Below are 13,885 nucleotides of genomic sequence, written 5' to 3'. Positions count from 1 at the left end.
TCAAAATATGAGATTCAACACGAGTCTTTGTTAGGCGTTCGTACTGCTTAGGCTGGCAATAGTACCACTAGTTATCAGGGGAGCAGGTGGTGGTGCCACCCAGTATTGGCGGTGGTACCACCAATACCCCGAAAACCCGAAATGAGTTATCTTTTAGCTTTACTTTTGACGTCATTTGGGGCCTATAAATACCTCACTCTTTCCTGCATGAAAGAGCATGAAAGGTGTATAAAAATCTAGAGATTTTGAGTTGTAAAAATCTTGAAAACGTGATAAGCGTCCTCCTCCTCCTTAAGATTTATGATCATTTTAAGAGATATATGATTGGTCTCCTAAACCTATAGAAAAGAGAAAGAGTTATAAGAAGGTAATTGGTTTTCATACATTTAAAGAAGACCGTTAGCGAACGTCAGTGGCCTCGATGAAAAAGGAATCGGGAGTGGACGTAGGTCACGACGACCGAACCACTATAAATCCAGTGTGCTCTCTTCTTTACTATTTATCTTTATTGTTTACTTTTTTTTTTGCTCACTCTACCTTGCACCTACTTTAAGTCAAGTGCACTTGATATTTACTTGAATTGATAAAAAAAATTTCTTAAGCACTAATTCACCCCCCCCCCCCTCGCGTCCCCCTCTCAGAGGAAATTAGATAATCCCAAGAAACTATTATGAAAAATTAAGATTTGCACATAACCATTAAAGCGTAATCCCGAGACTAATCATCTATACTGTGTGTAATAGTTGAAATATAGATTAGCATAATCCTGAGACTAATCATCTATACTTTGTGTAATAGTTGAAAAATAGATTAAAGGAACATAGTTCATTCACTCTATTACCTTCAAATGAAAAGTATTTAAACAAATGAAGTTCAAACTTCATAAAGCACTTCACTAACCGCATTGTATATGCATCCAGCGGCCACTTTATTATTTTTTTATTTTATTATTTAGTTGTTTCAATTTTGATATTTGAAAATTTTAAGTTTTGTGATGGATTGTTGGATTTAATTTTAAAACAATTTTTTTAAATATTATTTATGAAAGGATATGTCCCTTGGACATGTACTATTTCATGATAGTCTGTTTTTTGTTATTTGATTTTTGCTGCTTAGTTTCCTGAAAGAATCTTCTCAAGTGACTCCACGATAATGCTTGCAGGATAAATAATGCTAGTTGAATCGTGAGGTGAAAATATCGATTAATCCCATATATAGAGATAAGACTTCATCTTAAAACAACATTTATGTGCGTTAACGTTCTTTCCACGCTTTTTTCTTATATTTTTATTAATTTCTTAATCATAATACCCTACATTTTACCCCAACAAATATTTGGTCGGAGCAGGTAACCATGTTAGAGAAAAGGTAGATAGATATATCATTGAGATGCACATAGACACGTGAGAGACTTCCAAGCTGCAAGTTTCTTGTGTTTACACATTACAGATAATGTAAGGATTAATTACAACACGATGATTCTGTTCTCAAGCATCATTCAATGCATGTTAGTGTTCATTCCCATTCCGAACTCCCAACCATGACCTATCTGGTTTTGTTCATAATGCTCCTCATCTTGTCAAGAACAGGCTGGTGGTGGGTCTTCCTACTTCCTTCACATTTGTCGGTGTCTTTAAATCCACAAACTTGCCTTTCAATACAAGTGGGCAGTCACAAGGCGATTAGCCAAGCAACCACACCCTAACTCATCTATTGATTTTAGTATTAGAAGCCTATTTGGCTGTGTCATTACACTGCACAATATTTTCACTCGCTCTCACAAGAGTTCATCTATCTTTTGGATCTACAATATGGTTATTGATTTCTTGAAATGGACAATATTCATTATCCTACTAAGACTTCACAGTTAGACAGTAGAAAATGACAAAAAATAGCTCCATCAAATCTGCCACATCAGCATAAATTAAAACAGAAAATATTCACTGAATAAAAATAATTTAAAATTTATTTTTTTAACCTTAGAAGCTAGAAACACCATGTCAAATAAATCCTTTGGCAACAACTTAGGTTCTTCTCTCTCCTTTCTCTATTATTCCCTATAGAAATTCGATTGTTGATCTAAGCATCAGAGGATTAAGTTGGGAACATACATAATGATAGTCTTCTCTTGCAGGAATAACTCAACTCAAGGCTTTCGAAATCAGCCATCCCTCCTCGAGGCACCAATGACATTGAGGAACATTTCGTTCGAAGCATGAGTGCCACTGTTTTCTAGATGCAAGCATTACATGTTTCTGTCTCATGATCACTCAAGAGAAACACAAAATTGCAGAGGCTATTGCTCTCTAACTACCCCTTCCATTGTGAGATTAGAGAACCAGCTCAAAAATTTCCTTATGCTACCTTACTGCTGCGTAAAATCACTTCCATTAGTTGTTAAGTAGCAGTCACACTAGAGCACATCGCCTACTGCCATCGTCTTGGAGGCCTGGCCGGTGATGACATTGTAACCTGGCTTGTGCTTTTTCGTGAGCGTGGCATTGTAAGAGAAGCTTGAGAAAATATCAAATAGAAGAACATAATTAGTAAATGAGGATGTTAGAATTCCTTCGCAAAATCAACATATTGTCTTTTCTTGTTCAAACTAGCATGAACTATGACTTCCTAATGATATATTTAAATCAGATGCTGCAGATGACAGTGAAGTTGAATTCCAGAGGAACCATTTTATTATCCTTGATATGTAGCTGATTTTGAAGATATATAGATTTAACAGTCAAGAGATACAGAGATAGTTCAATCACAAATTTGAGAAGAGGAATGTTGGACACTGAATTGCTATGTTTGAAATTAAAGCTTACTTGGAGGCCTCAATGCATTATTTGTTTTTGGCAAGAATGCTGTGCTATGCGCAGTCTTCTTCGGAGGTGGTTTAGGTATCGATGCTGGAATTTTAGGCCTACATTTATTATATTGAAGAGGTAATCATATATCTATAATTATGATAAATGAAGAACCTGGAGCTCATTGTAGGCTGTTAATGCATGAATACAGAAATTACTTACATCTTCACTTTTGGGGCTTCAGATGATTTCTTCTGTTCAGGAAAGAGGCTGAACTCAACAACACTGCCCAGTGAGCCATCTGTTTCTGTCCCCATGGAAAGTACGCCATCAGATATATCACTCAGATGCTCCTCTGCATCTTCATCACCAAAGCCCAAAAGCTCAATATCTGCAGAAGCCTGAGCTGAGATCCCCCCTGTGTGCTTCAGCTGCATAAAGGTGTCCTGGTTTTTGTTATCATCTACTGACTTCTGTGAACCATATTCAAAATGATCTCCAATCTCTGAGCAGTTCTCAGATTTTCTGGCTGCTTCGTTATTGTTGTTCAGCAGCTTTCCAGTCGATGTCCTCTGTTTATGTTGCATGGTCCCAGCTAAGGTTGAAGTGCGAGCAGGAGAGAAGGAATTGTATCTCAAGAAATTGTTGCTATTCCTTTCGTTCTTTATACTGGGAGACCGTGATATGAAAGCTTTTAGTTTCAGTTGTTCAATCTCCTCATCTTTCTTTCCAATTGTATCTTTAAGTGATGTCACCTGAAATGGCAAATATAATAAACAGATCACATGCAGAACTTAATCTTAGGACATAAGACTTGAACTATGATACTGAATTGAAAAGGGCATCTTGGTATTCATGATTGTTGGCTATTTAGTTCTATATTATGTCAGTTTTACTCATGACTTCAACAAGTTCTTGTATTAGCTACTTCCTCTGCATGGGGAAGAAACATTGGAAAAGAACACAGGAGACGATCTATGCAAAAATTTATAATATGGCAAAGTACTGAACTCAAATAATTACTTCCCAGAAGCTACCTCAAAATTCAAGTTGATAATGCTCATAGAACTCCTAGAAACATTGCATTCTCAAGATTATGCAAGAAAGCCAGTTTTAATTGACAGTATGCCTGAACAAATGAATATGTAAACTCTAAATATACATCCATATAGTGGGTTAAATCCCGTAGTTTCATCAAAAAAGGAAACTTAAGAAACAACATGGAACAGCTGGAGGTTAATTAAAGATTACCCCCCTATAGTTAGACTCTTTAGCATTTCGGTATCTAAACTTAAAAAATTTATATTAGAATCCCTATAATTATGAAAGTGAAATATTTAACTCCATTTACTCTAACAACGTCGGTTTTACTAACGGAAGATACAGCACATACAGAAATAACACAAAATGATGGGCAAAAAGATAATTTTAACGTCTCAGTTATGTTTTCGGTGGTGGCGGACGATAGTGCCGCTGGGGCCTGCGTGTGGCTGTTGCGAATGAGGAGGGATAGCGGTGGTGAGAGGTGAGGCAACGGGAGAGGAGAAAGAGGACGATGTAGATATCAACGCTTTGCATCTGCATTGACGCTGCTCAGCAACTACGTCGGTGCCAATGCCGATGCAAAGTGGCCAAAGGGCTGCTCGACATCTGCGTCAGCGCCGATGCAGATGTAGAACACCGCTCGACATTTGCATCAACGCTGACGTAGATGCAGATGCAGATGCAAAGCAGCGCCACTTTGCATTTGCGTCGGTGCCGACAACGATGCGGGGAAGGGCAGTGGTACTCTACATCTGCATCGATGCCGACAATGATTTAGAGAAGAGCAGTGCTCATCCTTCACCCCTTCCCCGATCCCTCATTCTTCTTCCCTCTTTTGTTGCTCAATGTATGCAAGGGGGAAAGAACGATGAGCGATGCTCGGCATCCCCGCATCGTTCTGCATCGCTCATCCTTCTTTCTCCCTTGTGTATGCCGAGTGGCAAAAGGGGGAAGAAGGATAAGGAATAGGGGAAGGGGGCAAGAAGGATGAGCACCGCCCATTCTCGCATCGTTGTCGACACTGATGCAGTTGCAGAGTAATGCTATTCTACATTTGCATTGGCACCGATGTAGATGTCGAGTGGCCCTTTCGTTGCTTTGTATCTGCATTGGCATAAACGCAATTGCCGAACGATATCGATATAGATGCAAAGCATTGACATCTGCATTGTCCTCTTCCTCCTCTCCCTTTGCCTTACCTTTCGCCGTCGCTCTCCTTCCTCATGCTCCTCCTCTCCTGGCAAAAAGACGTAGAAGTCCTAGCATTCTCACCGACCACAAGCACCCACAACCCTCAGCGGTGCTGTCATCCGTCACCACCAAAAACATAAATGGAGTTAAATGTTTTACTTTTATAAGTATAGGGATTTCAATATAAACTTTTTAAGTCTAGGGACTTGGATGCTAAGGAGGTTTAACTACAAGAGTAATTTGTAATTAGCTCAATAACGGATGATGCAAAAGTGTGGATTATATGTCATCACAAGGAAGATTCATCATTATATATCTTAAATTAATTGTAACTCATCCTGGTCCGTGTTAGTCATTCACTATTACAATATATTAATTTAGCCAAGCTAGAGTATGCTGCTTATGAATTTTAGCCATTTTATTGAGAGGATATTATGGTGCCTAATGTTCAATTCCTTTAGTATTTCTTTAGATTTCATCAGAGTGATTGAGGAGAACAGACAATCTCATTTTAGTTGATGAAGTCTCATGCCTCATTATAATGATTTGCAGGGAGGAAAATTGAAATGGCACCAGCCAAGAAAAGAACCTGCTCCATCAAATCTCTGACATCTTTGCCCTCTTTTTGGCTCCTTGCTGCACCTAGCTCCACCCCAGATACCCTTTCAGCAAACTTCAAGGTGCTTAAGGTCTCTGAATAAGATCCTACATCTGGATTTATGTGTACAAACATCAGTGTCTTAGCATGTCCACCTGCATCAAAAAATATTAAGTGTGTAAATTAGCTATACCATGACAAACTCACAAAACAAGATGCCACAAACTAAAGCAGAAGATAGGAAAACCACCTAAAGAACTTTGTAGTACTTGAGTAAGCTTGCTATTTCTGTATGGTACGTGGGTGTTCTTCTGTGATAGAGCAAAGATGACATCTCCAAGAGCAGATAAAGACTTATTGATATGTTGTGCTTCCTTGAGCCTTTCTCCAATAACCTCGGAACGTTCGATTCTCTCACTTCCAGCAAGATCCACCAGATGAAGTGAACCACGCAAGGTAGCTCCAGTTTTCAGATCCATTCCTTGAACATGAACAGTAAGAATACTGTACAAGGAACAACTACTTAATTATGGAGAAAGCATTAAATCATTTGAAGGTATATGTCCACACATAGATGATCAGTGACTAAAACCTGTGTGACCGGCTGCTTCTTTCATTCAAGGAAGTGGCACTAACAGCCCTGTTGGTCTGTCCTATCCCCATCAGTTCCAGCACATCCAAAGTCGATTGAACAGTATGCATGCTAGCATCAGGGACAGCAAGTCCATTGGGCAGGGAAGTGGTCATGATTCCAAGTGTGTGAAAGCTAAGGAAAACAATCTGACAAAGAACTTAGGAAATTTAATTTAAAAGAATTATTGTGAGAAAAGGATTAAGTCGAACTATTCAGAATAAAATAACAGGAAACATGTCTAATAAAACCCAAACGACAATGCATTAAATTGAGGTATCATATGCAGACAAAATTCCAATGAGCTTTCTCCAATTAAAGGATATCTTTTTTGTGTGCTATCATTTGCAAGTAAATCACGCACTTGCTCGTTGTATACTTCGACCATCTGAACACCCACTTCATATATAAATGTCTCTATTCTAGTCTGAGAAATTTGAAAAAGGTCATTCAGAGCTCGATAGTTGACACCCCAATCTGTTTCAGATGATGAATCAGGCCCTGTCTGGAAGAAGAATTTTGTTTCCAGAGTAGGATCATCTATTAGTGAAAACGAAATTTCATTCTTTAGAAACATCTTCATTAGAGCTGAAGATGAGAAAAGGATAATTGGATTTTGCCTACCATTGTGTAGGTTTTTCCTGATCCAGTCTGACCATAAGCAAAGATGCATACGTTGTAACCATCAAGGATAGATTGTATTAAAGGCCGAGTGTCCAAGAACACCTCCTCTACATGTATGAAAAAAAAAATCTTAGACATAGATTGCAATACCAATCTGAACCTACATAACAATAATAAAATATGTTGTCCTAGTGAAACTACAAAAGTCACAGGTAATACTTGGTACAATCGAAGAAAAGACATGCTATAAATAACATGAACATAAAGCATAAGGTAAAAAGTTTTGCAGCTATATGGTCAAAACCTTGAGTAGCAGTAGGACCAAAAACCTTGTTAAAATTGAATACCCTTTGTCCATCTTTTCCCTGTTTAGTGGGATTTGCCAGAATTAGCTCACCATTCTCACCAATATGATATATGGTGCTTTGTTTTTTATTTTCCCCAGAAAGATATGGCCTTATCCGACAATATACTCTAATATTTCCTGTCAATAATGTATAAGCAGTCTGAATTAAGTGTTAACAGAAAGATGAACATTAGAACTTCAAAGTAGCACTTCCATGTTTAATGGACACCTTTTAGTTCCTGGACCTCATTGTATAACCTCCGGTTTTCTTCAAGGACCGAATGATAATTTCCTGCTGCATCCGTTAATACTTTCAGCTTTTGGCCTGTATGCAATACAGAAAGATGAATGAAAAAACTATGTTAAGATGTTAAGGCTAAAATCTGAATTAGCAAATTCTTACCAAAATTAGTAAATTCTTCAAACCATCTCTTCTCTCTATCCACTATTTGAAGCTTGATGGAATCAAAGGATAATCTCAAACCCTGGCACAGTTAATGGTTACTTTTTAAGTGGCATGTGAAAGAAAGCTAAAAATAAGCATGAATTACCTGCACTGACCGCAGATATGAATTTATGAAACGTTGGAAATTGTTTTCTTTCTTGTTCCAATTCTGACATTTAGATTCTGATATTGCCTCTATCTCTTCTCTTCTGTTTCTTGATTCTTCTAAAAGGGATTCAGCCTCCTTTATTTTTTCTTCTAACTCCATCTGAGCAAATCTCTCCTTCGTTTCCAGTTGGTGAAACTGTTCATTGTATGACATCTTCATGGCTTCTAGATTCTGATTCAGTTCTGAAATTATCTTATCACTATTTTCCTTCTCCTTCCTCAGTTTAGCCACATCTTCTTCAGCATGTTTCTTCTTCTCTTCAATTATGGATTTTTCTGTCTGCAAGAAAAACAACAAAGATACATAGTAAGAATTTTTTTTTCTGTCTCGATCCTGTGGAGATCTTCATCTGGCCCAATTAATCCATTAGCATCCTTCAACTTAAGCATGGGATCTCTCATTTCTACTGATTTTGGCTATGTACAGACCACACTAAGTAATTCTACTTCTGGTTTTAGTTTATTGATGTTAAATAGTATTGTTCTATGTACTGAGCACATATTTTATCCCCTTAATTTGTAGAACCTGAAAGCAAACAACTAATAATTTAGTAATCATAGACAGCTGGACTTGTAATACAAAAATTGCTAACAATATCATAGAAAATATGCAAATACAGATTTTGAGAAACCTGAGGATAGTTTAGACCATCAAAACTTCTAACTATGCAACATGAATAGTATCAATTGCTGATCTGCCTTTAGCACTACAGTTAGCTTATCATCAGGGAGTAGCGGCTCTGGAAGTTCATCCAACAAGAAACAATGATTTCTTCTTACTTCTATCATATACAGACCAATTTGGATCAGAATTCTAGTTCTTGGACAGTGAGCTGAGTTTCAGCTACTTCAACACTTGAAGTGCTGATACAACAGTAATTTCTAGAACAAACCCTACCTCAAAGTCAAAAATAAAAATAAAAATAACCTGTTCTTAAAAAACTCATGTGTTCCAAAGCAACAATTCAATCACCTTAAAAATTGTGAGATTTTCTATCCATATACTCTTAAATGTGCTGTCAACCACATGTCTTTTTTCTGACAATCTGAAGTCTAAGTCCAACATCCTGCCATATTTATTGAACACAATGAAATTTAGGCAATACCTAACATTAAAGTTACAGTGAAGAGTGCTATTTTAGAAAGGATGTCTCTAGGGAGCTCACAAACATACTGCCTACTAGCGGATAAGTTCATGACATTCTCCCATAATAGTAGACACTTCTTTAAAAAAGAGCACTAGCAACAGAAATTCATCTAAATTTACAAAAAACCTAAAGGTGGTAGCTGTTAAACATTTTGTTAGATTATTGTAGGGTTCAAAACCTGTCTTCACCACTTACCATTTGTGATAATAATAATATTATTAATAATGATTAATATTTATGGTAAATTTTAAAATCCAAATTTTTTTCTCCTTTCTACAAAAGGCTTGCCAGAATTATCATTGCTGCTACTAAAGTATGCTATACAAGTCTTTGTTGATTTTCCCTCAATATTTAGATGAATTCAGGAGCAAGGTGTGAGTGACTAACTGTATAATAGGAACATGATGCTTTCTTGTCCAAGAGTCTTAAGACACCAGAATATGCAACATATCCTCCATGTAAGGAAGTATTTTTTTGGGAAGAATTTCTCCACAAATCAAATTGAAAGGGTATCTAGGTGTACCTCAAGAGATCATGACTTCTCATCAGGAAATAAACAGCAGTATGTTGGTTATACATCTGTTATACGGGTTGAAAAGGTTGCACAATATATGAAAACAGGCCTAAATTAGAATTTATAAGAGATCAAATATTTATTGTAACTGTGGTTTTCCAAAGTTGGACAATTTATATCTGCATTTGTGCATGTTATGCATCAGCTACATGGATACATGGACAGCGGAGGGTGTCTTAAAGTTAAAGTCAAATATAACTAAAAAATAGATAGGATATCATGAAAATCATTTTTTTCAATAACTAAATTTGAAAATACAAGCTTTGAGATTAAGAGACAGAAAGCATCAAGTATAGAATTTATGAACAAATTAGGGATGGAGAGAGACTGACCTTTAGATGCTGAAGTTGGTTCATAACCATCTGAATCATGAAAATTAATCATTATCTGGCACCAAAAAGATAGCTGCATTGTAATGAAAATACCTGTGTTTCTTCATTCAACGTATTCGCAAGTGTCTCTAGCACTCTAATCCTTGAGTGATACTTGTCTTCACGTATTTTGATGAGATTATTTTGCTAAATGAACATAAACAATAATAAGATAATGTCTTGATAGATAATAAATGTGAAAGCATCCTCTCTTACATTTCGTATATGCTCTGCTTGCGTCGAAATGCGCCGTTCAATCTCTTGCACAACCTTTTTTAGCAGGCATGCTACACGCTAGGGGAAAAAGTGCTAAAATATCAAAGTTTGAATATAAGATTATCCTTATATAGGCTAGAAAAAGCTCTGACGAACAAACAGAAGAGAATATATATTAGACAGACATTTATGGAGACCACAAACTAACTTAACTCATACTTGTTACATACATAAGGTATTTCTCCATTCTGCCTTTCGATGTTTTCATCGAGAATCCCATTTATGACACTTAAAAGCGATTGAGTGGGGGCATTCTACAAAGAATGATTTAACAAATGCATGTAAGAAATACCGAAGCAAAAACTATGAAGATATAAAAAATTTAGCAAAAAACAAACCTCTATCATGGTAAACGAACTGAAGAGCTTACATCTAAATTGTTTGATTCCATCATTTCAGAAATCTTAGCGGCAGAAAGTTCATAGTAGTGTCCTTGTTTTAGCTGGAAAAGCTCGTGGAACTTATGTCCGCTATGATGAGAGCGAGGAGTTGATGGTTCTAACACAAGCAAAAGCTAACTTAAGAAAATTAGCATAGAAAGCATGAAACTCTTGCAATCAGTTATGCAAGCAACAGTTTGTGAACATGAACTCAGAGGACCTTTTGATCCCCAAGAAAGTGATGAAAAAACACTTTTCTGTGTAATACATCAATTTAAGTATTACTTCCCAGATTGTACATTAGTTACATTAGTCAATAACATTAATAAAAGAGCCAAAAAGAACAAGTGGACTTAGACATTTATCTGTCCCAAAAACCTAAACACACACATGAACATCGCAAAGAACATGAACAGTAAAACACAACATGTGAAACGAACTACCTACCAACACTACCATGTCTGCTTATGGGCTGTAACTATTTCCCATTATCATGAAGTGTCAAAAGCTTTTGTGTTAATTTTGTTTGTGTCTTAAGGTGCATGACATTTTGAACTGTTCAGTTTTCTGTCTGAGAATATCAAAATTTATTGATTGCTTGTTACCATCTGTTTTTACAACAAAAAAGAGGCTGAACCAACATTTTCTTTGATCCACTAGTACATAATGTAGGCAATGACTGCTATAGAGAGCTTCACAAGCATGACCATACCTGATAACACAGGATTAGTTTGCCGAACATGCTTCAATCGCAAATCCACAAAGCTGTTTATTCTGTTTTCTCCTGAGTTTACAGAGTGTTGCTCCATTTGACTGTTTTTCACACTCAAAACCTTCGGTGTCTTTGGCCTATTGAGTGCTATTGGGTCACCAACGAACTTTCTTGGTGAGTCCTTATCTTCACCAAAGTCCCAGCTGAGATGATCCCTCAGAGACCAAAGGCAATATACTACGGCAGTCACAGGTCCCTGATCACGTAACAACCTAAATCATTATCCAAACCGAAATTGTTTTAACTTATGCGTGGAATTACAAGCATCATCAAAACCAAATAAGAGTTCTCACAGATGCATCCACATGTTTACCTGTTGGAGGTCTGTCACCCGAAAGCTGGGCAACCCCATCTTCTTGACAGCTGAAACAAACCTGCCTATGTTATCCAAGCGCTCCTCCTCGGTAACACAATGACCATCAACAATCTGCGATCGGAGTTCATATCATCACTGAAAAATCGAGTTCCTGTACCGAGAACCAACACCAAAACTGCAAATTGATCGCCAATGATTCAACCACCTCTGAAGAGGCAGGAATGATCCGCTTCAGGATGCGGCAAAAGACGGTACCGTCGACCAACCTAGCTCTCAGCTCCTCCGCCGAAGCTTCAACGCTCATGTTGAAGTCGGGGATCATACAGTTTAGCCACTCCACCACCTCCGATCGCCTCTTCGCTAAGCGTCACCAAAGAATTCACCATCAAAACAACTAACTGAGGCAAAAATGAGGATGCGTCCAGTGAAGAATGGACCGATCGGCTCACCCGTTTCTGCATCGATGTTAAGATTGGCCATGTCCAGGTCCGTGCATTCTTCTACCTTGCTGCTCGCAGGGCTGTCGTCGGCGTGAGGAAGTTCGAGCAGGGCCCCCTGATTCATGGGGGCCTGGCGATCGGAGGTCAAACGCCGAGAAACCGAATCCAACAGAGGAGGCGGTGTGTTGGATTGAGCCGAAGAAGGCGGGGAGGGGAAGAGGGGGAGGAGATCGGCAAGCGTGGGCAACAATAACTCTCCGCCTTGTTGAAGCCCGGGAAGATCTCCGAGCTTCAAGGCCGGCACGTACGTTTCCCCTCTGTTTTGTTCGGGTCGTTAGCTGTGGCTCCCTGGCAACTCCTCCCTGCCAGCTCTATTAATAGTCTCCATTTGCTTTTCCTTTGATGTTTTAACATATCTACCCTCCCAATTGCGTCATTGCTCCAAACAAGTTTTATTATATGGCAGCAATACCTCCAAACAAAAAAACGTTGTTATATTAAAATTATAAATTAAAATCAAAGACTTAAGACGCACTTAAATATTTTTACCATCACAATATTTAGCTCATAATAATATTAATTCCCATTAGGTCTTCAATATTTCTACTCTAACTAACGATTAACAATTGATTGCCGTAAGTTTCTAAATTTCATAGGTATATATTAAAATTAGATTAAGAAGCATTACAAGGAAATAATGCACTGGATATTAAACTTATAGGATAGTCAGATCGGTACTATTATAGATCATAATATTGAGTTATAAATCGTAGTATTGATTGATACTCAATTCGTGTAGATACTACATGGATTATTAAAGGAAAGAAGAAAGAGTTAATAAAAAGTTTAGTAATTAATATATTATTATATAAATGATAGGTGTCAAATTTGACTCCACGTGTGAATATCATGACTTAATATAAAAAAATTCTAATTAAGAAAAGCTATTGTTAATCTTGATTATCATATAATTTATAAATAATAAAGGTAATAAGGGTAGATTTATTATTAAACTAGGAGGAGGTGATATCTATTTTAAATGAGAAAACCAATTGATTCTCTATCACATAAGATTTTTCCAATTGCATTATAAAATCTTAATAATTAGATGCATTAGGAAATCTTAATAATTAGAGGAGGAAAATTCTCACTTCTAATATAAATAGCTATTATATTTAACTAATTCAAGTATGCTTTGTTATTATGTTTCACCTGCTATCAGAGCCATTGCTTTTAGCAAGATTTTTTTTCTTCCTTTTTCATTATCCAATGACAGCATCGAACAACATCACGTTTCCAAGGTCGACAACGAGGGGTGGACCTATAAGATCCTCTACATCCATCTTCCACTGCCACAAGCCATTCGTCACTAGCCTGTATGTTATCGCCTCTTTCCTTCCTCCCTCGATGCTCTTAATCACTTCTTTGGACAATCTCGTAATTGTAGGAAAAACTAAGGGTGACATCATATGCAAGAACAAAAAACAAAAATCTCATATTTTCATAAAAAGGTTTCATCGTCGTGTAAAGATTGGTGTATAAAAACTCGTAAAATTGAAAACCATGTGTGAGATAATTGTGTTACCTAGGGAGATCGTATATCCCTGAATTCCTACAGATCTATAGGAAAAGATGAAGGAGGTCAATTGTCTCTCTCTCTAGCAGTGATCCACACGATAGGGGTTACGAAGACATTCCTCGAATTGTTACCCAAATCTCCACATTTGTTGGTTGAGGAGGAGAATGAGAGAGGAGAA

At 37.3% G+C, this 13,885-nt stretch overlaps 1 protein-coding gene across 1 annotated transcript; it reads right to left on the bottom strand.

Moving 5' to 3' along the window:
* Positions 1-1,955: 1,955 nt before the first annotated feature.
* Positions 1,956-12,470, bottom strand: LOC135631355 (kinesin-like protein KIN-14C). The gene is made up of 21 exons (XM_065138958.1): positions 12,138-12,470; positions 11,894-12,048; positions 11,686-11,799; positions 11,313-11,568; positions 10,591-10,718; positions 10,391-10,474; positions 10,161-10,238; positions 9,999-10,091; positions 9,906-9,935; positions 7,790-8,131; positions 7,642-7,723; positions 7,468-7,563; positions 7,197-7,376; positions 6,893-6,999; positions 6,595-6,773; positions 6,230-6,394; positions 5,888-6,141; positions 5,629-5,792; positions 3,027-3,559; positions 2,823-2,920; positions 1,956-2,513 (listed from the first exon to the last, which is right to left on the bottom strand). Exons 1-21 carry the CDS (start codon positions 12,250-12,252, stop codon positions 2,428-2,430), a joined length of 3,339 nt encoding a protein of 1,112 aa, XP_064995030.1. The 5' UTR covers positions 12,253-12,470; the 3' UTR covers positions 1,956-2,427.
* Positions 12,471-13,885: the final 1,415 nt, after the last annotated feature.

Source organism: Musa acuminata, chromosome BXJ3-2 (genome assembly GCF_036884655.1).
Source record: "Musa acuminata AAA Group cultivar baxijiao chromosome BXJ3-2, Cavendish_Baxijiao_AAA, whole genome shotgun sequence".
In the NCBI taxonomy this organism is placed as follows: Eukaryota; Viridiplantae; Streptophyta; class Magnoliopsida; order Zingiberales; family Musaceae; genus Musa; species Musa acuminata.
The sequence above is the reverse complement of the archived record's forward strand: the minus strand, read 5'-3'. Positions and strand labels throughout refer to the sequence as shown.